This window comes from Barbus barbus (assembly GCF_936440315.1).
Source record: "Barbus barbus genome assembly, chromosome: 28".
Taxonomy (NCBI): domain Eukaryota; kingdom Metazoa; phylum Chordata; class Actinopteri; order Cypriniformes; family Cyprinidae; genus Barbus; species Barbus barbus.
In genome coordinates, this window is record NC_136756.1 from 4,343,868 (window position 1) to 4,367,265 (window position 23,398).

Below are 23,398 nucleotides of genomic sequence, written 5' to 3' on the forward strand. Positions count from 1 at the left end.
AGCATGTGTTTGTGTTTTATTGATATATCACGCATATCTGCTGCTCATCACGTCTCTCGTATGCTTCCGCAGGCTGTCCAGTGAAGTCATTAAGTGTGTGATGCCTCCAGCCGAACTGGCCGTCGCTGAGAACGTCTCGGTGTGTGTGGTGTATGACGGCCGGCCGTGCCTCAGCACTTCACCCAGCTTCACATTCACCTACGAGAAAAACCCAACTATCAGTTACATCAGACCCAACAAAAGCTTCCTCAGGTACTGTATGTACACAGCCCCTGCTGAAAAAAACAGCATATGCTGGTTAGGTATGTTTTGAAGCATGGAAGCTAGTCCTGAGCTGGTTATAAGCTGGTTATCAGCTGGTCCTAAGCAACTAGCTCCTGCTAAATGTCCTTGCACACTGAGTCCGAAATTTTCGTATGCCAAAAATGCTGAAAATTTAACCTGGTCCTATGACGGACGAAAGTTTCGGAGGCAGTGTGCAAATGTAATTGACACAACGTGAGGTCATATTTATTTTTTTCCGTGCGAAAATTTCGGAAGACAATTTTGGACTCAGTGTGCAGTGACCTTAAGGACCAACTTAAACCAGTTCAAACCAGCTGCCATGCTTCAAAATATATCTAATCAACATATGCTGTTTTTCAACAGGAACATAAGTGAACGCACACAGGACAGCAATAGTCAAGTGCTGCTCTTTAGAAACATTTATAACATGGTCTGTCTGAATACTCAATTCTGATTGGCTGGCAGGTATGCATTAAAACCATTTAATGCACAAGTAGTTCCAAGTCAGTTTAATCACTGTTCCATATTAATGCGCTGCTTTAATTGCTGCACACAAACCCACACACATCGATCGCACAGAAACACACTCACACACACACACACACACACAGAGAGAAGGAGAGATAGGGGTTGAAGCTTGCAGATTGCGCTGCGCACATAAAGAAACTTGGCAGCACTGCTCTGTGACTTTTATTAATAAAACAGCCTAGATATTAGATCGCTACATTATATTCCTTAGCAACGAGGTGGTAAAAGCACTGTTTTTGAAGCAAGTAAACACAGCTTCATTATTTATAGAGATACACACAGCCGCAAGTCAAGTCACCTTTATTTCTATAGCGCTTTTAACAATACAGATTGTGTCAAAGCAGCTTTACAGTATCAAATAGTTCATCAGAATTCAGTGATGTCATCATTCAGCTCAGTTCAGTTCTAATAGTATCTGTGCAATCAAGTCGACGATATCACTGGAAATTAAGTATCCCCAACTGAGCAAGCTAGAGGAACCAAAACTCCATTATATAGAATGGAGAAAAATACTTTGGGGGGCCAGTTCTCCTGGCCAGTTGAACCAGCAGGTTGTTCCATGCTGCAGCAAAGTTAGGTTGTGCAGAGGACTCTAATTAATAAAAATAAATGCTCTAATTCATTCAAATAAATGTGATCTTACTGCATTATTTCATCTCTGATTCTGATTTGAAGCGGGCAGAATGCTAGAGCTAACGAGCTGTAACTGAAGAAATTATCCTTCCGGTCAAATATTGTGCTATGAACATTAACAGCTTTAACTTGTCAGTGCTGGCAAATGACCATGGTATAAGCAGCATAATGCACTATATTATGTCATGGATTAAAATCGTTTAATGCAGAGCTAGCCGTGCATTATCCCTTACATATTGCATACAGTGCACAATACTGCCTACATGCAGCAGAATCAGTAGTATGCTAGTATGCATACTACACAGAGCCTTCGTAATGTAATTGTGATGTGATGGTGTTGCAGCGGTGGTCGCAGTATCTCCGTCACCGGGTACGGCTTCAATCTGGTGCAGTCTGTCAGGATGGAGGTGTCTGGAGTCGGACAGACGGTCAGAAACAATGCTTTGTTCATAGGATAGAGATCAAAGTGCTGATGTGTGTGTGATATTTCAGTCTGTGTGCTCGTTCATACGAATGTCATTTCCGCAGAGCTGCTCCTGTGTGTCATCTACCCTGATCGTTTGTCAGTCTCCTGCCGCCAATCAATCCCAGCAGGCCATGGCTCGCTTCTACCTCAACGAGGTGCTGTACAGAGGAGAGGACTCGTCTCCATCAGGACGAGGGCTGGACGAGGACGAGGAGCCTCACGCTGATACCTTTCACTTTGACTACGTGGAGGATCCGCAGTTCTATACGGCCAACAAAGAGAAACTCATCAAACATCATCCTGGAGAGCCTCTTATCCTCATTATCAATGTGAGTGAGTGAGTGTGTGTCGATCATCCAGACCAGGCATCCTCAAATCTGGCCCACTCCTGCAGAGTTTAGTTCTAAGCCTAATCAAACACACCTGAGCTGCTAATCAGAGTCTTCAAGATCATTAGAGAATCACAGGTAGGTGAGTTTGATCAGGGTTGGAGCTAAACTCTGCAGCAGATTGGCCCTCCAGGGAAAGATCTGAGGAACCCTGATCTAGACCTAGATGGCATCTTAAAGGAATAATTCAAACAAAAATGAAAATATACAGTCCTTCTGGTGATTCTCTGATAGTGTAGATGAGTTTGTTTTTCATTGGAACAGATTTGGGGAAATTTCATCATTGCTCAGCAATGGATGCTCTGCAGTGAATGGGTGCCGTCAGAATGAGTCTGATAAAAACATCACAATAATCCACACCACTTCAGTCCATCAATTAACATCTTGAGAAGACAAAAGCTGAAACAAATCATTGAGCTGTTTTTAACTAAAATACGAGTTCATAATCCATAATAACTCATCCTCCAGTGAAAAAGTGTTCTGGTCTGAATCAGGAGAGAAATCTGCACAGATTTGGACTGGACTGGATTTTGACGTGAGAGACAATAGAAGATGCACTTTATCACTGGAGGAAGCGTTATTATGGATTATAGACTCGTATTTGAGTTAAAAACGTCTTAATGCTGGATTAGTTTGAGCTTTTGTCTTCTCCAGATGTTAACTGATGGACTGGAGTGGTGTGGATTATTGTGATGTTTTTATCAGCTGTTTGGACTCTCATTCTGACAGCACCCATTCACTGCAGAGCATCCATTGCTGAGACACTGATGCAAAGACACATTTCTACAAACCTGATGAAGAAACACACTCATCCTGATCTTGGATGGCCTACATCCATTTCCAGCAAATGTTCATTTTGGCTCAACTAATCTTTTAAAGGGGTCATATGATGCTATTTTAAAGATCATTATTTTGTGTATTTGTTGTAAAATAATATGTTGACATGCTGTAATGTTAAAAAAAAACATTACTTTTCAAATACTGTACATTCACGAGTTCGCCCTTGCGTATGATGAACAGATTCAAGGTTTATGCGTATTTGGCGTGCTGTCCGGGGAGAGGGCTCCGAGCTCTGTAAATTACTCCCGAACCCGGGGCACTCCCCCTGTCCGGGGAGAGGGGTCCGAGCTCGGCATTTAGCCCAGACCCAGAGCGCTCCCCCCGAGCTCCTCCCCACGCTGGAGTAGGAGCGGGCTGATGGTGAGGAGTTGGGGTGGAGGAGGGATGCTAAAAACTGTAGAGAGAATGAAGGTAAGATGGCTTGGTCTATTTATAGAAGTTCCCTCTCGGCTGATAGGATAGACTGAGTGATTGCTGATGGTGAATTGGCCGTGTTAATTATCTGCGCGTGCTCCTCCTGAAATTTGTTAATAAAACATCACTTCACGAGTTCGCCCTTGCGTATAATGAACAGAGTCAAGGTTTATGCGTATTTGGCGTGCTGTCCGGGGAGAGGGCTCCGAGCTCTGTAAATTACTCCCGAAACCGGGGCACTCCCCCTGTCCGGGGAGAGGGGTCCGAGCTCGGCATTTAGCCCAGACCCAGAGCGCTCCCCCCAAAGATGCGATTAGCACGGGACAGCAGCCGGAGTGGGGCATTGATAACCCCCCGAAATTTGCAAGGCTTCAAGATGGAGAGGCGCTGGACGTCGCTTGGAGTGGAATTGTTGCGGTGGTATCTGGAAAGAGAATGCATCTGAAAGAGAATGTGGCTTCCGCGGAAGCGGGCACTGCTGTGGCATCTGAAAGAGAATGTGGCTGCTGCGGAAGCGCCACGGCTGCGGCATCTGAAAAGAGAATGTGGCTTCTGCGGAAGCGGGCACTGCTGTGGCATCTGAAAAGAGAATGTGGCTTCCACGGAAGCGGGCACTGCTGCGGCATCTGAAAAGAGAATGTGGCTTCTGCGGAAACGGGCACTGTTGCGGCATCTGAAAAGGAATGTGGCTTCTGCGGAAGCGGGCACTGCTGTGGCATCTGAAAAGAGAATGTGGCTTCCGCGGAAGCGGGCACTGCTGCGGCATCTGAAAAGAGAATGTGGCTTCTGCGGAAACGGGCACTGCTGCGGCGTCTGAAAAGGAATGTGGCTTCTGCGGAAGCGGGCACTGTTGCGGCATCTGAAAAGAGAATGTGGCTTCTGCGGAAACGGGCACTGCTGCGGCGTCTGAAAAGGAATGTGGCTTCTGCGGAAGCTGGCACTGCTGTGGCATCTGAAAAGAGAATGTGGCTTCTGCAGAAGCAGGCACTGCTGCGGCGTCTGAAAAGGAATGTGGCTTCTGCAGAAGCAGGCACTGCTGCGGCGGTATCGAATGTTCCGGGCACTGCAACAGCAATATCGAATTGAGCAGGGCACTGCGGTGGCAGGATCAAATTAGCGGGACACTGCGGCGGCAGGATCAGATTATACGGGGCACTGCGGCAGCATTATCAAATGGGGCACTGCAGCAGCATTATCAAATGAGCAGGGCACTGCGGTGGCACTGGCAATATTGAATTACGCGGGGCACCCTAGCGGTGGTATTAAATGGGCAGGGCACTGCAGTGGCAGTATCAAATTTCACTAAACTGATCAGTGTTAGATGGCTTCCTTGTGAAAATTATTGGTCCTGATATAGCTCTTGAAGGCGTCCGATGACCATTGACCGAGAGCTTGAATCAGCTGTTGGATATGAATAGATGGTACTGGGTGAACCTGCTTGGAGGAAGGAACTTAGTAACGTGTCAAGGAGAGGTTTGAAGGATATGTGATAGGGATGCGAGTTGGCGATGGGTCCGCCTCCGGAGCCAGCACTTAGAATTTCTGTGAGAATCTGAGACTTGATGGTATTGGCATACGGGGTGGTTCTGGAGCTGCAACATTCAGTGGGGTGGGTAGTGGGACTGCAGTGAGTGAATGAAGTGTACTGGGGTTTAGATTGCAGAGAAGGGTTAAAAGGAAGATAGGGAGGGGCCGAAACCGTTTGCGGAGGCAGCCTCACGCACGGATTAGCCTTTGGTGCTTAGGGAAGCATGTAGGAGGAGGTAGAAGGAAATGAGGGAGAAGGCCAGTAAGCTTGCATTGCTGGCTGATGATGCCCTACTTGGATGTCTGTAGCAGGGGCTGCCTGCCGTTGATAGAAGGAAGGGAGTGCAAAGGATAGGAGTTTGGGAAGCTAAACCAGCGGCATTGCATGAGGTGCTGTAGTTGAAGGCGCCGCAGTGATTTATTGAGAAGAGGAGAGAGGCAATGCAGTGTGAGGAGCGGCCGAGTCTGGGGCGTAACCCATGCTTGCTGATGGCCTGCTGCGTCTTGAATCTCGAGGGGAGTCGGAACTTGATCTGGAAAAAGACAATGTTATTTGAAAGAAGTAGGGAGCTATGGGGGAAAGGAGCATGGGACACACCTGACAGCAGAGTAGGGCTGTCAGAAATGGCTGAAAAACAAAATTGAATTTCCCACCTAAATAATATCAATATTCGAGTTCTATTCAAATTTGAAAGGCATAATTTCAGTTAGGGGGAAAAGCTTTAGGCTTCTCTCCTGAGGCCACGGGAAGGTGCATAGAGCAAAATATTACTAATGCACGTTTATTAAAGCAATAAAACAACAGGACTATCTGTAAAAAGGTGCATAATCTTTATGAACCGAATATAAATCAAGTTGCTTAAACAATTGTGAACCAACAGCATCATGTATGCATGGTTTGATATAAGGAGACGAGAGCCAGTTAGACATTTACATGGCTTTCTAAACATGCTTCTCTCTTGCGAGTCTGAAAGTGAGGTCACTCTAGAAAATGTGCAAAATATGCATTCTGTGTGCCACTGATAAGGCTGCCTGACACGCCTAAAATTCGAATGCATCGTTTGTATTCGAATGAGGATTTTTATTTTGAACTAATTTATTTCGCAACCCTGCAGCAGAGGCAGCCTTACTTTTCAATAGGCCTCTGGGCTAGTGTCTGCCATGGGAGCTAGAGGCGACTGAAAAGCAAAAGGGGTCATTAGAAAAGCCCGAGATGTGAGGGCAAGCGAAGGCAGCCTCACGCTTCCTTCAGCTATTGTAGACCACGGGAGTGGGGTTTTTGACATCCTGAAAAGTCTGCGCAGCCTGCGGAGGCAGACTCACGCTAGCGTGCAATGGGAGCTGGAGGCCACTCAAAAGGAAAAGGATTTGGAGTAACGGGAGGAAAGGACTGAGGTGTGAGGGCATGTGTTGCAAGCATTTGTGCTCGTTTCAGCTTCTGCAGCTGTAGGCCGTGGAGGCTTGTGATATTCGGAGAAAAATAGCTGGAGAGCCTGTGCAGCCTGCACAGCTAGCGAAGGCAGACTCAAGCTAGCGTGTGCTGTGGGAGCTGGAGACCACTGAAAAAGAAGGAGGGGTTAGAAGTAGCAGGAGAAAATATGACGGCTTTTAACAACTTTTTAAAAAAGTTTTAAAATTATCAAAATACATGTTTTTCCTCTTAACCACATGGAAGGAAGAAAGTATTGAAACAGCTGGCCAGCCAAGCCATACATCGGTTGGTAGAGACTTGAAGAGGGGTGCCTAGTAGTATGCACAACACATGCAAAGTGGGTTGCATTTGTTCAATAATGGCATGAATGGTTCTTTATGATACACCTTAGCTGTTAGTTTGCACCTATAATTGTTCATTTAGGTACAATGATTTTCTAAGAATTAAGTTCAGACAATCTTTTACACCTTATCCGTCTATCGGAGTAATGTGCAATTTAAAATACATGTAAAATGCTAGTGAAAATGAATACAGAAAATAAATAATTTCCTTGCGTGATCTGCGCAGTTTGCGTCATGGTTACTGAAATGACATCAACGTCCATAATGTCATCACATCAACAAATGACTTGCCTTCACACAAAAGTTTGTTTGCAACACGGCCTGCGCCACTACCGGAGGCAGCGTCGCGCTGACTGCTACGAGAGCTGGAGGTCCGGCTACATACGGCACTGCGGCCGGAAGAACTGCGGAGAAAAGAAGAGCCGAGTGAGGTTTTGCTCGTTTGAGGCCTGCCACTGCGACCCAATGCTCTAGGAGAGCCGGGTCTTGTATGGGACGATGATGGTGGAGAGTGGGGCAAGATCGGGGCTTTGCTCGATCTATTGGCCGCCTTTGCGCCTGGAGTGGATTTAGGAGTGAGGTTGGCTGATTTGCAGTGTAACGAACGGATCGCACGTATCCGCTTGTTTGCCCTCTGCGAGAATGATTCGTCAGAATAAATCAGCGTTTGCTTCAGGCTTAAATACGGACTTCGATCGGAGGATATATTGGAATGACCGAATGAGACGAGGATGTCGGTTGAGGCGAGGTTAAACCTCGGCATTGTGGAGAGCGTGGCTGGTCGAGCAGAGCACCTGCTGCGATGAAGCCTGGTGCTCGGCGGTGGTGACTGACGGAAAGGGAGTGAGCCTAGAGCTTGCAGATTGCGATGGAGGATACGAAAATCTCCGGTCCAGGTTTTTCATTCTCCAGAAAAAGATGCGTCTGTGATATGATAGCAAAGGAAAAACCGAATGCTAAAAACTGTAGAGAGAATGAAGGTAAGATGGCTTGGTCTATTTATAGAAGTTCTCTCTCGGCTGATAGGATAAACTGAGTGATTGCTGATGGTGAATTGGCCGTGTTAATTATCTGCGCGTGCTCCTCCCGAAATTTGTTAATAAAACATCACTTATTGTAGGTCCTCTATGCCCCGTCTCTCTCAAACGAGCCATTTTCTACAAAGCCCCTCCTTCCAACAAGCGCAGTCTGCTCTGATTGGCCAGCTGGCACAGTGCATTGTGATTGGCCAAACACCACAAGCACGAGTCGGAAATGTAACGCCGCTTTCCATAATCGTGAGCTTTAGCTTTCAAAGTAAATATAATGTTGTTAGTTTTACCATCAGTTCAAGCCCAAGAGGGGAACAGAGTCACGTGACAGACACAGTGCTGAAGCTCGTATGTGTTTGCACACAAGCCGCGGTTAAGAGTGTGTGATGTGTGATGTGATGTGACCCTGTCTCTCTCACACACACAACATGTTACTCTACACTGCGCAAAACTCCGCATTTGAACAGTCAATAGCAAATACTTAAACTAATAACAAAGCATACTTACAGTCGCTGTTTCAGTTGCCAGATTGTCATAGTAAAGTCAGAATTTACCCTTTTTTTCAGAAATAGCCTTCGTGCACAGCCAGTCTTGTACTCTACTAGGTTCACAAAAAGGTCGTCCATAAAATGCGTTGCACAAATTCGAACATTTGTGTTGTGCTGTTCTGTTGTAAACAAATCTTAACCAATGGTTTCTAATTGCATCTACTTTCGGAAAGCCAAGTAAAGTGCTTTTGCTTTCACCTAGAAACACACAGCGTCTCCCTGACACGGCTGCATCAACACTACTGCGGTTACTGAAACCACTCCTTCTTTCTTTGTGTGAACTTTTGGGCGGCATTACGCAAATATTTCCACATCGTGACGTAGACATGTGAGGCGTGTTTGAACGAGGCGTTTTAGTCCGGGTCTGGATCTGCCTTCTCTTTTAGATAGAATAAATCCTTTTGTGGGAGACTTTGAGCTTTGTAACTCTGCAGATCTTATACATGCACAAACAGCTACATAACACACTAAAGAAAAGGAAAACAAGAAATCATATCATATGACCCCTTTAAGGCACCATTGATTCACCGCTGTGTTCTAGAAGGTAGTTAGTCTTCCTTGTTCATTAAACTTCATCTGTGAACCAATAATGGTTCATAATACCATTATTGCTTTACAGATAAAATTTAGTGAACAAATCCATACAAGACGGATGATGAATGCTGATTATAAATACACTAGGGCTGAGAATAATAGTAACGGTCTGCACCTATCCTACGGTCTGCAATGACAAGAGCAGCTGACCATTTCTCTATCACACACACACACACAGAGGTGTAAGTGTTGGGGAAGTCCAGATCTGTGTAGCGGGATGTTATGTATTTCTGAGGGTCAGACAGGAAGTACCTAACAGGCACAGAAGAGCCAGGGAGTTTTATTTTCATTTTCTCCTAAAGAATTGGAGAGGAAGCAAGGAAGGAAGGAAGGAAGGACAAAGATGTGAAGTCAGTGTCCCTGTGTTTGCTATCAAAGTATGTGGCTAATTATCACAGGATGTTTAGTTGTTCATATTTGAACATATTTATACGCTGTGTCCTAAACAGCTGTGATGAGCGATGTTCTGTCAATCACATGGTTTTTATTTCCACTGTGAAATACTGGACAGAGTCCTCATCACATACAGTATCTGTATATTTAAGATCATGAAACGTAACATGTTTGTGTGCTGGTGTGTCAGAAAGGGCTGAGCGAGCTGGACCTAACACTGCAGGAATACTCTGTGACGATTGGCTCAGACCTCTGTGCGATCACCTTCCACAACGAGCAGCTGTTCCACTGCACCATCAACAGATCCCTGAGCGCCAGCACCGGAGAACTGCCCGTCACCGTGAGTCCACACACACACACACACACACACACTCACTCACTCGCGCACACACACACACACACACTCACTCGTGCACACACAGACACACACACACAAGCACGCACTCACTCACTCACTCACTCGCGCACACACACAAACACACACACACACACTCACTCGTGCACACACTCGTGCACACACAGACACACACACACACACACACAAGCACGCACTCACTCAGTCACTCGCGCACACACACACACTCACTCACTCGTGCACACACACACACACACACGCTTACAGCTTGTTTCAAACGTGTTTTAAAACAATGCCCAAGAACTGCACAGAATCATAAAAGATAAAAACAAAAAAATATAGATTACAAAAAACAACAATCTTACAGAAGAATAAAACAGAAGAAGTGAATGACACTTCATAGCTTGTGTTTTCTGAAATACGTTTAAATGAGCTCTCTCAGTAACATTTACACACTCGTGATAACTTGAATGTTTCCCTCTGTATAAGTGCACTATTGCTTTAATATACTCAAACTTTAATATTACATATATATAGAATTTGTTTAATAAATTCTATAACAGAAATGAACATGAAGCATGTTTAAATGCATTGAGTATTGTTCAGTGTTCATGGTGATAATTATGTTACTGATGTTAACATATACAGATACTTATTGATTGTAAGTATCAGCACTGATGCTGATTTACACCGTTACACGTTTCAAAGAGGTTCATCTTCACGCCTCACTGTGACCTACAGACTGTGACTGAACCCTGAATGTCTTTATTTGTGCCTCACACGCAACACCACACACACACACACACACACCCTCATCACCCATATCAGTGCGCTGTATCTGACGCTAATCACGCTGCCAGCGTAACAAGACTCTATCTGCCAGATCACAGACCGCACTCCAAAACAAGACCACGCACTGGAATGTGCTGGTCAAGACACCAAAACAAGCGTTAATCAAGCCCTCATTTCACCAGTGAAATCCCCTGCTCTTTGTTTGGTCTGACTCTGAAAGAGCAGCAGCTATATTTAACACGCTGCGGTCTGAAGGCCGTGACACAGCTAATGGAGCAGAGAGAGCACTGAACGTCTGAAGAAACACAAGTCTTGAGGCCCAGTCAAGCATTCAGAGCGCTTTGTCATGAGGAACACTGTTTCATGGGAACGAGGGGATGGCTGTACTTATGCACTGTGTTTAGGCAAGATGTATAGACATGCATACTGCCAGTATTATTAACAGGACTAATGTGGGTTAGGAAGTGAGCATGCAAAATCTGCCATCATTTACTCACTGTCATTTCCATCCACGTCTATATGAAGACGCTATGGAGCACAAGTTTTTTAATTAACTTCTAAATTATACAATTTTTATTTGTTGTTCAAATATATCATTTACAAAGTGGCTGTCATAACTTGTTTCATAAAAAAATTATTTAAACATACATTAAATAATTAAAGGGGTCATTCGATGCAAAATTCACTTTTACATGTTGTTTGAACATAAATGTGTGTTGGCAGTGTTTGTACACATCCACCCTACAATGATAAAAATCCACTCAGTGTTTTTTTTTAATCCCTATAAATAATATCCCCTTTCTCAAATCAAGCTGTTCTCTGAACATGCACATTTGAGCGTCTTCTTTTCCTTTAAATAGCGGTTGGCAAATGTACTGGAAAGCAAATGTGACCTGTTCTGGCAAAATGAGTCGGAATGAGCAAATTTTCAAAAATGAGTTCTTTTTATTTTCACATTCTACATTAAAACTCCTTGAAAATGATATATGACTTGTTGGAATTGGACAAAAAGTGACTGAGCTACGGCGCTTGAAGGCAATAGAGTCAGCAAAGTTGATTTAGAGAAAAATTGAGTTAAAGTTTTCTGAAGATTCCAAAATCACCAAGCAACGTTGCATATTTTCCTCCAATTCTTTCCTTAATAATAATTACTATATTATTAATCACAATATAGCTATTTTTATTTTATCTTTGTTATTAAAAATAAGAACAATGGCCAAATAAACAGCAGTTAAATCAAGAGCTGCGAATGATTCCGTCTTTTCTTTTAATGTTTGATTAACTTTGAGACAGATCTATATTAAGACCTACTGTAATGCATACACATCAGATTTTCCCCCAACCATTAACTAAACATTCATGTAAGACATAACAGATTATGTTTGTGTGAATCTCGCCAAGAAATATTTAGCAATAATGTACTTTATAGGGAGATTGCACACTTGCGGAGAGCTTTGCAAATGTCAGTCAGCGTGATCGTTTTGTTTTCATCAGCATGGGTTTGAAAATCATATTTCACTGGTTTGGACTCATGTCATCACGAATTCGGTATGAATATTCACAAAGCTGGAATGCTGTGCTGTGCTTTGCAACAATAGACCTACAAGATGAGAAGCAGCAGCAGTTGCCCAGAAGTGAGTGGAGAAAAGGTACTCTGGACAGCATATCTACTCGGGTTGTTCCCCCTCCGTACAGATTGTGTTCCGCGTTCCTCTCGGTAAATCGCATTCCGGGCGGTCCCCCCAGTAGAAATCGCGATCGCGTTCCCCTCGGTGGAAATCGCATTTTCCTCCATCGTTGGGCCCTTGGAATTGTCCTAAACCAACCCCCCCCCCCCCCCCCCCCCCCCCCTTAACTGGTTTAATGAATTCATTTTTTGTGAAAACCTCAAATTCAACCAAAACTTACATTTTCACTTTTGCCTGTAGCTCAAAATTAGACGGTGTGCATTCACACCCATGTTGCCAGCACAGGTCACAAATACAGCCACCTACTGCACGTCACCAGCATTACAGCTGATGACTGAGAAGGATCTGGCTGAGAAGAGCCGATACCGATCAGTAAAAAAAAATGCTTGATCGGCTCGGGACAGCCCTACTTTGATTTGCTGGCGATCTTCACTTCCAGCATGGCTGTTCTTTCTACAGCACCATTCAGTCATAACAGATCCTTTTGCACTGAAAACCTGCTTTTATTTCATAATCATTTCATTGGATTATTGGATCATAGAGGTTTTGATTACTGGGAATACAAGTGATGAGCAGCATGTATCATAAAACTGACTCAAACACCATATCGGCACTGGCTATCTGTGAACAAAGCTCTGTAGAATGATCAGAAACAGAAGATATATTCCGTCTGGCATCGTGCGTGTGTGTGTGTGTTTGAGGAGCTCAGTGAGACGTGAGTTTGATGTTGTGTGTTGCAGGTGCGTGTGGGTCATTTCCAGAAGGTGATAGCGATGGTGCAGATGGGTGGAGGCAGCGAGCTGGCCATCGTCGTCTCCATCGTGGTGTGCTGTGTGCTGTTGCTGCTGTGCACTGTGGGTACGTCTATCCTCATACATCACTCATCAGACAGCACAGGTGTGGCGCTCCGCGTCAGAGCCCTGTACTCTCAGGTGATCTGTGGATCAGCTCAGATCTGCTGGAGATCACGATCATCTGAAAGAGAGAGTTTCAGATCAGCGCCTCACTCTGCTGGTGACTGTCATGTGCTTTGTACTGGTTTTTAATGCAAAAGAGAAGCATGTCCACTACTGATCTCTTGGACTGTTTGGAAGCTTTTGTGTGTGTGTGTGCGTGTTTCCAGCACGAATAACATCTGTCTGTGTGTGTGTGTGTTCAGCACTGGTGGTTTACTGCACTAAGAGCCGCAGGGCAGAGAGGTATTGGCAGAAGACTCTATTACAGATGGAGGAGATGGAGTCACAGATCCGCGAGGAGATACGCAAAGGTAACACACAGAAACACGCACACACAAGCGCACACGCAGACACACACACTCACGAGCACACACACACACACTCTCTCTCTCTCTCTCTCTCTCACTCTCTCACACGCACACACAGACACACACACACACTCTGCAGTGATGGACTGTCAGTTTTAATAGTTGTAATCCCAGCGGAGCAGCACACGTCTCTCACACACTCTTAAAGATCACGTGATGTGTGTGTGTTTATGTCCATGTGTGAGTCTGACAGCAGGAAATGATCACATACTCAGAGTGTGTCATAAATCAGTGTTATTACATTCGTCTGTCCTTTAGCCACCCTGTTCTCTTTTGAGTTGTGTAGACAAGATCTGGATAGATAGTTGATCCGTCTCTGTCTGCACACCTTCACATTGCTGCTGCTCCACATGGCTTTCTTTCTTCTAGTTAACTTAAAAATCAATATGCAATGAATAGTCTGCGGAGTAGCTTTTATGCAGAGTGGCTTTACATTGCATAAACATTTTATAGATATTTTTGGGAATGAAACCATTGGAACACACAATAACATGACCACAAAAATAACAGACTGAAACTGAAGGCATGACTGACCTGTCCTCCACAGCACAGCATTCATGCACACAAATATTCAGAGCGGGCACGATCGCTCACGTGACACTCAAATTCTTATCAAGTTTTTGCCCTTTATGGAGTTTCATGTTTATGTTTATGTTGTTTCTTCTGAGTCATGCCGGTTTGGTGCGACGTGAGTAACTGATGGCAGAGTTTGCAGCTTTATATGAACTGTTTGTGTATTTCTGGATATTATATTGTGCCCTGTGAAGACTTTAATCAGAACATCTGTACAGTAATGAAGTGTGATCATGTGAATCTGGGGTGAACAGCATGTCCAGTTAAAGCAGTAAACACACATGGGTTTGGGTTGAAGTGTGTGATTGTTCTTGTAGTTGGGGGTGTTTGGTGGTGAATGTGACTCAGAGGAGCTCAGCTTTCTGGACTGCAACATCTCACCATCACCAGCTCTCTCTCGCTCGCTGCTTCTCTTTTCCTCTTGTTTTATTCTTGGTTTCCTTGGTAATTGAATCCCTGAATATACACAAACATCCTGTGTTGAAACAATAAGAGGATGTCTCACTTCCTGTTATCCCAGCAGGACTTTCCCCACAGCACTGATCTGACATCAGCTCCACTTGTGTCCTGAAGACTGGAGACCAATGAGCAGCGCTGCTCTCAGATCAGTGGAAAACTGAAGACACACACACACACACACACACACACGCACAGACAGCGCTAGTTCCAGAATTAGTGTGTGACATTTCACCACAAATCACTGCTTCACATAGACTGTAGTGGTATATATGGTTTATGAGTATGAAATTATACAAATGTGTATAATGACATGGTTATTACAACATAAACATGGTTTATGAGGTTTACACTTCCTGTGTCTCTGTAAACCAAAAAGCTTAAAAAAAAAAAAACATACTAAATGCTGTAGTTTTATAGCATTTGCCTATAGTTTTGTGTGAGGGGTAGGTTTAGGGTAAGGGGATAGTAAATACAGTGTGTGTGTGTATGTGTGTGTGTGTGTTTGTCCAAAATCATTTAAAAACCAGCTGCTTCATATTAACACTATAAATCGTGATATTGTCACAGTGAATGAGAGTCTGAGCTGAAACTCAATCACTGTGAGAATGCCTGTATCCTCATTCAGATGGCAAAGTAAACATGTCTGTATACATGTCACATCCTCAACGGGAAAATCACTTCATGCATGAAATAAAGAGCAGGTTTTTGTGTAGGAGTTGATGTTAGTGGTTTGGTCCACTGTGTGATGACAGTCGTGTGTGTGTGTTTGTGTGTGTGTCAGGGTTTGCGGAGCTGCAGACTGATATGACGGATCTGACCAAAGAGCTGAACCGCACACAGGGAATCCCCTTCCTGGAGTACAAGCAGTTCGTCACTCGCACCTTCTTCCCCAAGGTCTGATCACTGCACACACATGTGCCATTACACATGTACACCAGGGCTAATAAACGTGCAGCAGGTCAAGCCATGAATTAAAGTTAAATGATGGAAAACATTAGATTCTCAGGAAACACTGAACTTAGTCACATTATTAGATGTTCACTCTGTTTGATGTGTGATAGATGCTCAGTGATGTTTGATCTTCAGAGTCAGTGTCTGCTGTTACTGTAAGCCTTAAAATATATATTTGGACACTTAAGTCACATTTAAATGCATGAATGCCTTGCATTATATATCAAACCAAGTGATGTTTATTTTAAAAAAAGAAGTACAGTCCGAGGATTCGTATAATTATTATACATCAGATATAATGGCATAGATATTGTTACACTTTCCATCATGTTGATAGTTCATGTGGTTCTCTACATAGACTTCATACATCCACTGAAATCCTTCAGTCATGCTAAATATCACTGTCAGAGCAACTGGTGAAGAGTCATTGCAAAAAATTATTGGAAGGACGACAGCAGTGAGGAAATCTCTAGCCACATTTCTTTAAACAGCACACTTGGTCTGATATTACTCTAGACAGGAAGCTCAGACTGTGCTTTAAGTGTCCAGAAGTGGCCATTTTCTTATTGAAGACACTGGATTTGAGTATTTGTCCATCAACCATAGTTGTTCAAATGATTTGTAGTTTATTAAAGAGTTAAAATCTCCAGCCAGGGCAGATACACGACTCTCCCTGTCCACTATTTTTGTTCTCTAGTGAAAACCGCAAATGTTGCAATTTTCCAGTCTTAATGTCTGCACAATACTGGGCACAAAGACAAGAAACTCCTGAATACTCCCTCCAACGCACTGACTGCGTTTAGGGGAATTCTGTTTGCTGCCAATAGACTTTTACTGTGGCCTCAAACACACCGCAGTCCTTCTCTTGCTCTGCCTGACATGGGATGGGAATCATAAGAAGCTCCATTAATGTGGAGAATGCTGCTGCTTTTGAGCGGTTAAGGAAAGTGAAGATGTGAACGAATGCTCCGGTTGACTGTGTGTGTGTTTGTGTAGTCAACATGGGACTGCACTACATCCTGCAGCATCTGGACAGACCAGGGACTTATGTGAGGATCCTGTTTGTAGACTTCAGCTCTGCTTTTAACACCATCATGCCATCACTCCTCCAGCCCAAACTAACTCAGCTCTCCGTGCCCACATCCGTCTGTCAGTGGATCACTAGCTTCCTGACATACACATCCAGCACCCGTACCATCAGCACTGGTGCCCCCCAGGGTTGTGTCCTCTCCCCACTGCTCTTCTCCCTCTACACCAACGATTGCACAGCTAAAGACCCCTCTGTCAAGCTCCTGAAGTTTGCAGACGACACCACACTGATCGGCCTCATCCAGGACAGTGACGAGTCTGCTTACAGACAGGAGGTTAAGGAGCTGGCTGTCTGGTGCAGTCTTAACAACCTGGAGCTTAACACGCTCAAAACAGTGGAGATGATCGTGGACTTCAGGAGATACCCCCCTGCTCTCCCCCCACTCACCATCATGAACAGCACTGTGACTGCAGTGGAGTCATTCAGATTCCTGGGCACCACCATCTCTCAGGACCTGAAGTGGGACATTCACATTGACTCCATTGTCAGGAAGGCCCAGCAGAGGTTGTACTTTCTTCGCCAGCTGAGGAAGTTCAACCTGCTACAGGAGCTGCTGAAACAGTTCTACTCTGCCATCATCGAATCCATCCTCTGCACCTCAATAACTGTCTGGTTCAGCTCAGCTACCAAATCTGACCTCAGAAGACTACAGAGGGTAGTCCGGAATGCTGAGCGAATCATTGGTACAACCCTCCCCACTCTCCAAGAACTGTACTTATCCAGAGTGAGCAAAAGGGCTGGTGAAAGCACTCTGGACCCCTCACATCCAGCACACTCCCTCTTTGAACTGTTACCGTCTGGTCGACGCTACAGAGCTCTGAGCACCAGAACGACCAGACACAGGAACAGTTTCTTCCCTCAGGCAATCCATCTCATGAACACTTGACAATAAACGTGGAACACACAACACTATTATACATTATTTACTTAACACACATACTTATTTACATTTCAAATTTGCACATATCATACCTGCACATACATAATTGTCTATATTATATATTGTGATTGTGCTATTTTGTACATTGTCTATTTTGTATATTTGTATATTCATCTTTTTATTATCTGTCCTGTCCTGTTGATGTCTTTCTGTTGCACTGTGGAGCTTCTGTCACTATAACAAATTCCTCCTATGAGCTTTATTGCCATGTTTACACATTCTCATTCTAGATGTGCTGTGACTACGAGAGGCGTCTGGTGCAGCCCATGTATGAGAACAATCCTCTCGGCCCGCGAGCTCTGTCTGAGATGCATCCTCTGCTCCAGGAATGGCAGGTGAGACATGCTACGATCAATGTCCAGAAACCTTCCTGAGCTCTCCTCTCGGCTCATTATACCACGGCTCATGTAGGTTGTGTGTGTTTGCAGTAAAGCACAGATTCAGCAGAGTCATCTCTAACAATAATACTGTGTTTTTGCGCAATACGCCATCTTCTGAGGAACTCTTGTTTCCTGTCAGCAGCCTTTCTTTGTTTTTTTAGATTTTAGCTGAGATTATTTTAGTGGGTCACTATGAGTTTCATAATGTTTAAAGAATTGTTGCACAGTTGGAAAATTATTGTTGTGATTCCCATGTGCAATTGTGAAACTGCGGCATTGTACAATGGGGTGTTTTGTAAGATGAAGAACTGATTTGTCAAAAAACACCATGGCTAAATTGCATGAACTAATGACTCATGCCAAAAATTATTCTTGAAAGAATGTATAAGGGCATCATGTACATGTTAATGCACTTTAAGACCCAATGCATGCACACATACACACCCTTTAGCAGTTTGAAAATCATACTGTATTATGTGTGTCTTCTCTCTATGTAAGTCATCTAACAGCGTGCGGCCCAACCTGGAGGAGGGAATCACGCAGTTTTCCACTCTTCTCAACAACAAACACTTCCTGGTCACCTTCGTTCACGCGCTGGAGCAGCAGAAAGACTTTGCCGTAAGAGACAGGTGAGTACAGACAAGCACAAAGAACAATAACAGGATCCAAGCACAGCCAAACGCTCCTGCGATAGTCTATAGACTACTGTTAATCTCCAACCCAGAAACCAATGCACAGATCTTAAGAGCATATAATGCAACATCAATAACGTTTATATCCTCTAAAGAAACCTTCAGTACAAGAACAGAGCTGTCAAATGGGCCCCAGAGAATCCATGAAAATCCAGGAGTCGTGGTGATTTTATGATCTGTTCCATCATAACCGAAGCAGGACTTGACTTGACGTGGATTTGTAAGAGTAATGATAGTGCAATAAAAGCATTGTAAGACAGACTTATGCACTCACCAAATTATACTTGCATTTCATTTAACACAGTTAATGTTGTGGTAGTTTAATGATTTATTTACTTTATTAAAAACAATTAAAACAATAATACATCAAATGGATAAATTCAAGAATAAATGAATTTGTAAGTAAAACAGATGCTGTTTACACTAAGGGAGGCACGGTTTGAGTGCAGCTTGTTCTGTTTAATAAGCAGCTCGCTAGGTTGAGAATTTGCAAGTGTTTAAAAGTGCAAATTTAATGGCGTTACAGTAACGGCCGACACTCTACACCAGAGGTCTCCAAACTTGATCCTGGAGGGCCGGTGTCCTGCAGTTTAGCTCCAACTTGGCTCAACACACCTGCCTGGAATTTTCAAGTATACCTAGTAACACCTTGATTAGCTGGTTCAGGTTTGTTTGATTAGGGTTGGAGCTAAACTCTGCAGGACACCGGCCCTCCAGAACTGAGCCTGGTGACCCCTGCTTTACACGGTTACAGCTCTGCATTTGACATCTCGTAAGTAGCACTTCAAGCACATCCTTATGCATTCATGTGTGTGCAGCTTCAGGAATTGCACTAAAATAACAAAATATTGCTCTTTCGATAGCTATTGGGAAACGAGGCGCAGATAATTTGTGACCCTGGACTACAAGACCAGTCATAAGTGTCAATTTTTGGAAATTGAGATTTATAAATCATATGAATAAGCTTTCCATTGATGTATGGTTTGTTAGGATAGGACAATATTTGTCTGAGATACAACTATTTGAAAATCTGGAATCTGATTTTCAAAAAATCTAAATATTGAGAAAATCTCCTTTAAAGTTCTCCAAATGAAGTTCTTAGCAATGCATATTGCTAATCAAAAATGAAGTTTTGATACATTTACAGTAGGGAATTTACTAAATATCTTCATGGAACATGATCTTTACTTAATGTTCTAATGATTTACAGTGTATTTTTGGCTATTGCTACAAATATACCCCAGTGACTTAAGACTGGTTTTGTGGTCCAGGGTCACATTTGGTCCTGGCTGAAATGTTGTAGTTCTCTGACTTTTGTTTCTTGGCAGTTGTTGACAGTAGTTACGCCCAGCGTTGCAGTAATTGATCAGTGCACCTAGATCAGATGTCTAGGGCCCGTGTTGTCTTGTGTGTCTGATTAGTGTTGGTGTCCGGTGAGGGAGCGCTTCCTCTGTGTGGAGTTATTCATCAGAAGGGCTCTCCCCGACTCTGTCCACTCCGCCGTCAGTGTGAATGTTCTCAATTACTGATGTGTCCGTGTGTCCAATATAGGTGCAATCTTGCCTCTCTGCTCACTATTGCCCTCCATGGTAAACTGGAGTACTACACGAGCATTATGAAAGAGTTGCTAGTGGATTTGATCGACGCTTCAGCCTCCAAAAACCCCAAACTGATGCTGCGCCGAACAGAGTCAGTGGTGGAGAAGATGCTCACCAACTGGATGTCCATCTGCATGTACAGCTACCTTAAGGTTTGTGAAGAGTTCAGCAGCTGATTTTACTGGCTGGCTTCAGTTCATCGACTGTATGAGCGAATTGGTAAGCGGTCGTTTCTCTCGCACCCTCAGGAGACGGTCGGCGAGCCGTTCTTCCTGCTGCTGTGCGCCATCAAGCAGCAGATCAACAAGGGCTCGATCGACGCCATCACGGGGAAGGCGCGCTACACGCTCAACGAGGAGTGGCTCCTTCGAGAAAACATCGAAGCCAAACCGCAGGTGAGCTTCAACACTCACGACTGACCTTTCTCTGTGAAATCACACTGATCTGACCTCTCATCTCCTCCGTCTGCTTTCCAGAACATCAACGTCTCTTTCCAAGGCTTTGGTATGGACTCGGTGAGCGTGCGAGTGATGAACACGGACACCATCTGTCAAGTGAAGGAGAAAATCCTAGAGGCCTTTTACAAGAACCTGCCCTTTTCGCAGTGGCCTCGAGAAGAGGATGTTGATCTGGGTAAAGAATCTGTGAGCATGGTGAAATAGAGTCGTTTCACGAGTTCACACTTACATATATTAGCACAAGTTACGTAATGCATATTTGGCGAGTATGGTAATACGTAGTTGGCGTGCTCTCCTGGGGAAGGGCTCTGAGCTCGGGAATGGCCCGAACCCAGAGTATCCCCCATGGTGTGGTGAGAACTTAGTGATATTGGTGGAGAAGGGGTGGTGGAGGGATGCTGATAGACCGTCGAATGAGTGGAGGTATGTCAGCTGTATTTATATCCATGAGTTGATTGACTTGATTGCGTGCCACTTGTGTTTAATTAGGCTAAATATCTGACGTGCTCCTCCCGAACTTTGTTAATAAAACATAATTTAGAGCAGACAGACTTGTTAAGCATTGCATCAGAAAAACTGAACAGGGTAGATATTACAAACTGAATTAACAAGCGAGGTATGATAATGAAAAGTTTAATTTTCATTTAAATGTGATTGACATGTGGCTGTTTTCATACAGCTCATGCTCCTCTGTGTTGTGTGAGATGTTGAGGAAAAACAAAAACTGAATTTGACTCAGAAGCTCATTTGACCGTTCAAATATGAGACCAGTCCTAACCGAGCTTCCATCCATCAATAAATGTGTCAATAAAACAACAAATCTGACTAGGAGTCACTACTCCTAATTTGTCTTTTTACTTTAATAATTATTATTTTATAATTAGCTATCCTAATTGAAAAATAATTAAAACCATATGCCATTGTTTTTGCTGAATTTTATTTTATTTTAAAGCTGCAGCCCGTAACTTTTATTTGGTTAAAAATTATCCAAAGTACATAACCAGCCAGTGTTCAGAACTATCTCCGGTAAGCTTGAAATAATGTTTTCTAATTTTAGTGGTACTGGTAGGTTTTCGCAGGAAATACAAGCATGCCGCCATTTGTCTTTGCATCACTGCGTCACGTCTGTAAACATAAATAAGTTGTCCCGGCTAGTAGGCTATATTGCATGACTTTTCTCACAGCAGGTGGAATAATTAAATTTATAATTTTGATGGGGTATTGTAAACAAGAAAGATTCCTATGACAATCATCAGTGACAACTGGAGATTCACCCATAGTCACCAGTAGTTTATAGATAACCTAATACACACTAAATACACATAGTCATGCAATGCTGATGAAGTTAACATTAACATTTTGAGAATAGAGTATAACTATAATAATTTGCACGGTTTGATGTGATTTTTAGAGTTAATCACCATTGCTAGCACGATTTATTGTAATTTTTTTCCCTCAGTTGGTCAGAACAAAAATGGCAGACATGTTACTTACTTGTTCAGATGACAATATCCGGTGAAAATTTTTATTTGGGTCATATATTCCAAGACGTAGAATCTGTGATTCTGAAGTACAGTGAATATCCACAGCAGTGCAGTGACTGACAGCCACACATACTCCTCAAAACATTAGATTCATCTGCGCTAGAGCCGTGCCGGTGCACAACTCATGTAAGGAAGATAATTCTGCAAATAACTGCAATTGCAGGTTTCAAACAGAGATGGCGACAAAGAGGCAAAACCTACAGAATGCAGCTTTAAATATATAAATGCATATTTTTTTCATATGAAAAAGCTGTGTATTCAAGTGTAATGTCAGTTTATGAAGCTTTTCTGAATGAAGTGTCAGGTTCAGACTCTTGTAGTGCTTGTCTTGGCTCACTGTGATTGGTCTGTCCCGATCAGAGTGGTTCCCAGAGGGCCGCAGCAGCAGAATCCTGCAGGATCTGGATGACACGTCTGTGATGGAGGACGGCAGAAAAAAACTCAACACCGTTTTCCACTATCAGGTGAGTGTGTGCATGTATGTGTTTAAAAACTCTCGGAAACGGGATTTTGGCAGAACTTGATAACCTACTTCTGTTTTACCCCTTCTCTGTTTGTTTGATTAATATTTTGTCTAATTTGATAATGCCATTAGCTGCCATTACTCTTGAGACAATTGCAACAAATTTTGACCATGTTTAAGTCCATTGCACTGAATTCAGCAGATTTTCCCCCAAATTAGTGCAGAATTAGCGCAAGAAACTGGCTAATTCACACAGAGTCAACATGGAACGCATTCAGGCCCATATCGAGCCTACATCGGCCCCGCCATGAAATACTGGCGGTGTGACCCCAAGACCCCTGTGCGCATCACCCTAATGACCTCTGACCTGTCTATTGCAGATCCCAGATGGAGCGTCACTGGCCATGAGCATGAAGGACAAGAGAGAGAACACATTGGGCCGAGGTGAGGATCACACCGACCTCACATACACACCATGTCCTACAAACTCAGTTACAAACTCCTGGTGCTACTTAAGTCTTTTCAATCAACTTTTTTTTCTGTTGACTCACAGTGAAAGATCTGGACACAGAGAAATATGTTCATCTGGTGAGTGGTGCGCTGATGTCTCTTTCATTTGTGTTCGTTCATCATCTGTGACATACTGATAATCAAGAATCATATTTGATCA

At 43.6% G+C, this 23,398-nt stretch overlaps 1 protein-coding gene across 1 annotated transcript in view; it reads left to right on the forward strand.

Moving 5' to 3' along the window:
• Nucleotides 1-23,398, forward strand: part of LOC306848229 (plexin-D1-like) — a 64,764-nt gene that overhangs the window by 30,624 nt on the left and 10,742 nt on the right. The window contains exons 16-30 of the mRNA XM_079382646.1: nucleotides 73-252; nucleotides 1,790-1,874; nucleotides 1,975-2,241; nucleotides 9,612-9,761; nucleotides 12,997-13,114; nucleotides 13,416-13,523; nucleotides 15,394-15,506; nucleotides 17,824-17,928; nucleotides 18,472-18,602; nucleotides 20,217-20,415; nucleotides 20,512-20,658; nucleotides 20,740-20,896; nucleotides 22,626-22,729; nucleotides 23,109-23,172; nucleotides 23,282-23,316. Of these exons, the coding sequence (XP_079238772.1) occupies nucleotides 73-252; nucleotides 1,790-1,874; nucleotides 1,975-2,241; nucleotides 9,612-9,761; nucleotides 12,997-13,114; nucleotides 13,416-13,523; nucleotides 15,394-15,506; nucleotides 17,824-17,928; nucleotides 18,472-18,602; nucleotides 20,217-20,415; nucleotides 20,512-20,658; nucleotides 20,740-20,896; nucleotides 22,626-22,729; nucleotides 23,109-23,172; nucleotides 23,282-23,316 (1,963 nt within the window). The remainder of the gene's footprint in view (nucleotides 1-72; nucleotides 253-1,789; nucleotides 1,875-1,974; nucleotides 2,242-9,611; nucleotides 9,762-12,996; nucleotides 13,115-13,415; nucleotides 13,524-15,393; nucleotides 15,507-17,823; nucleotides 17,929-18,471; nucleotides 18,603-20,216; nucleotides 20,416-20,511; nucleotides 20,659-20,739; nucleotides 20,897-22,625; nucleotides 22,730-23,108; nucleotides 23,173-23,281; nucleotides 23,317-23,398) is intronic.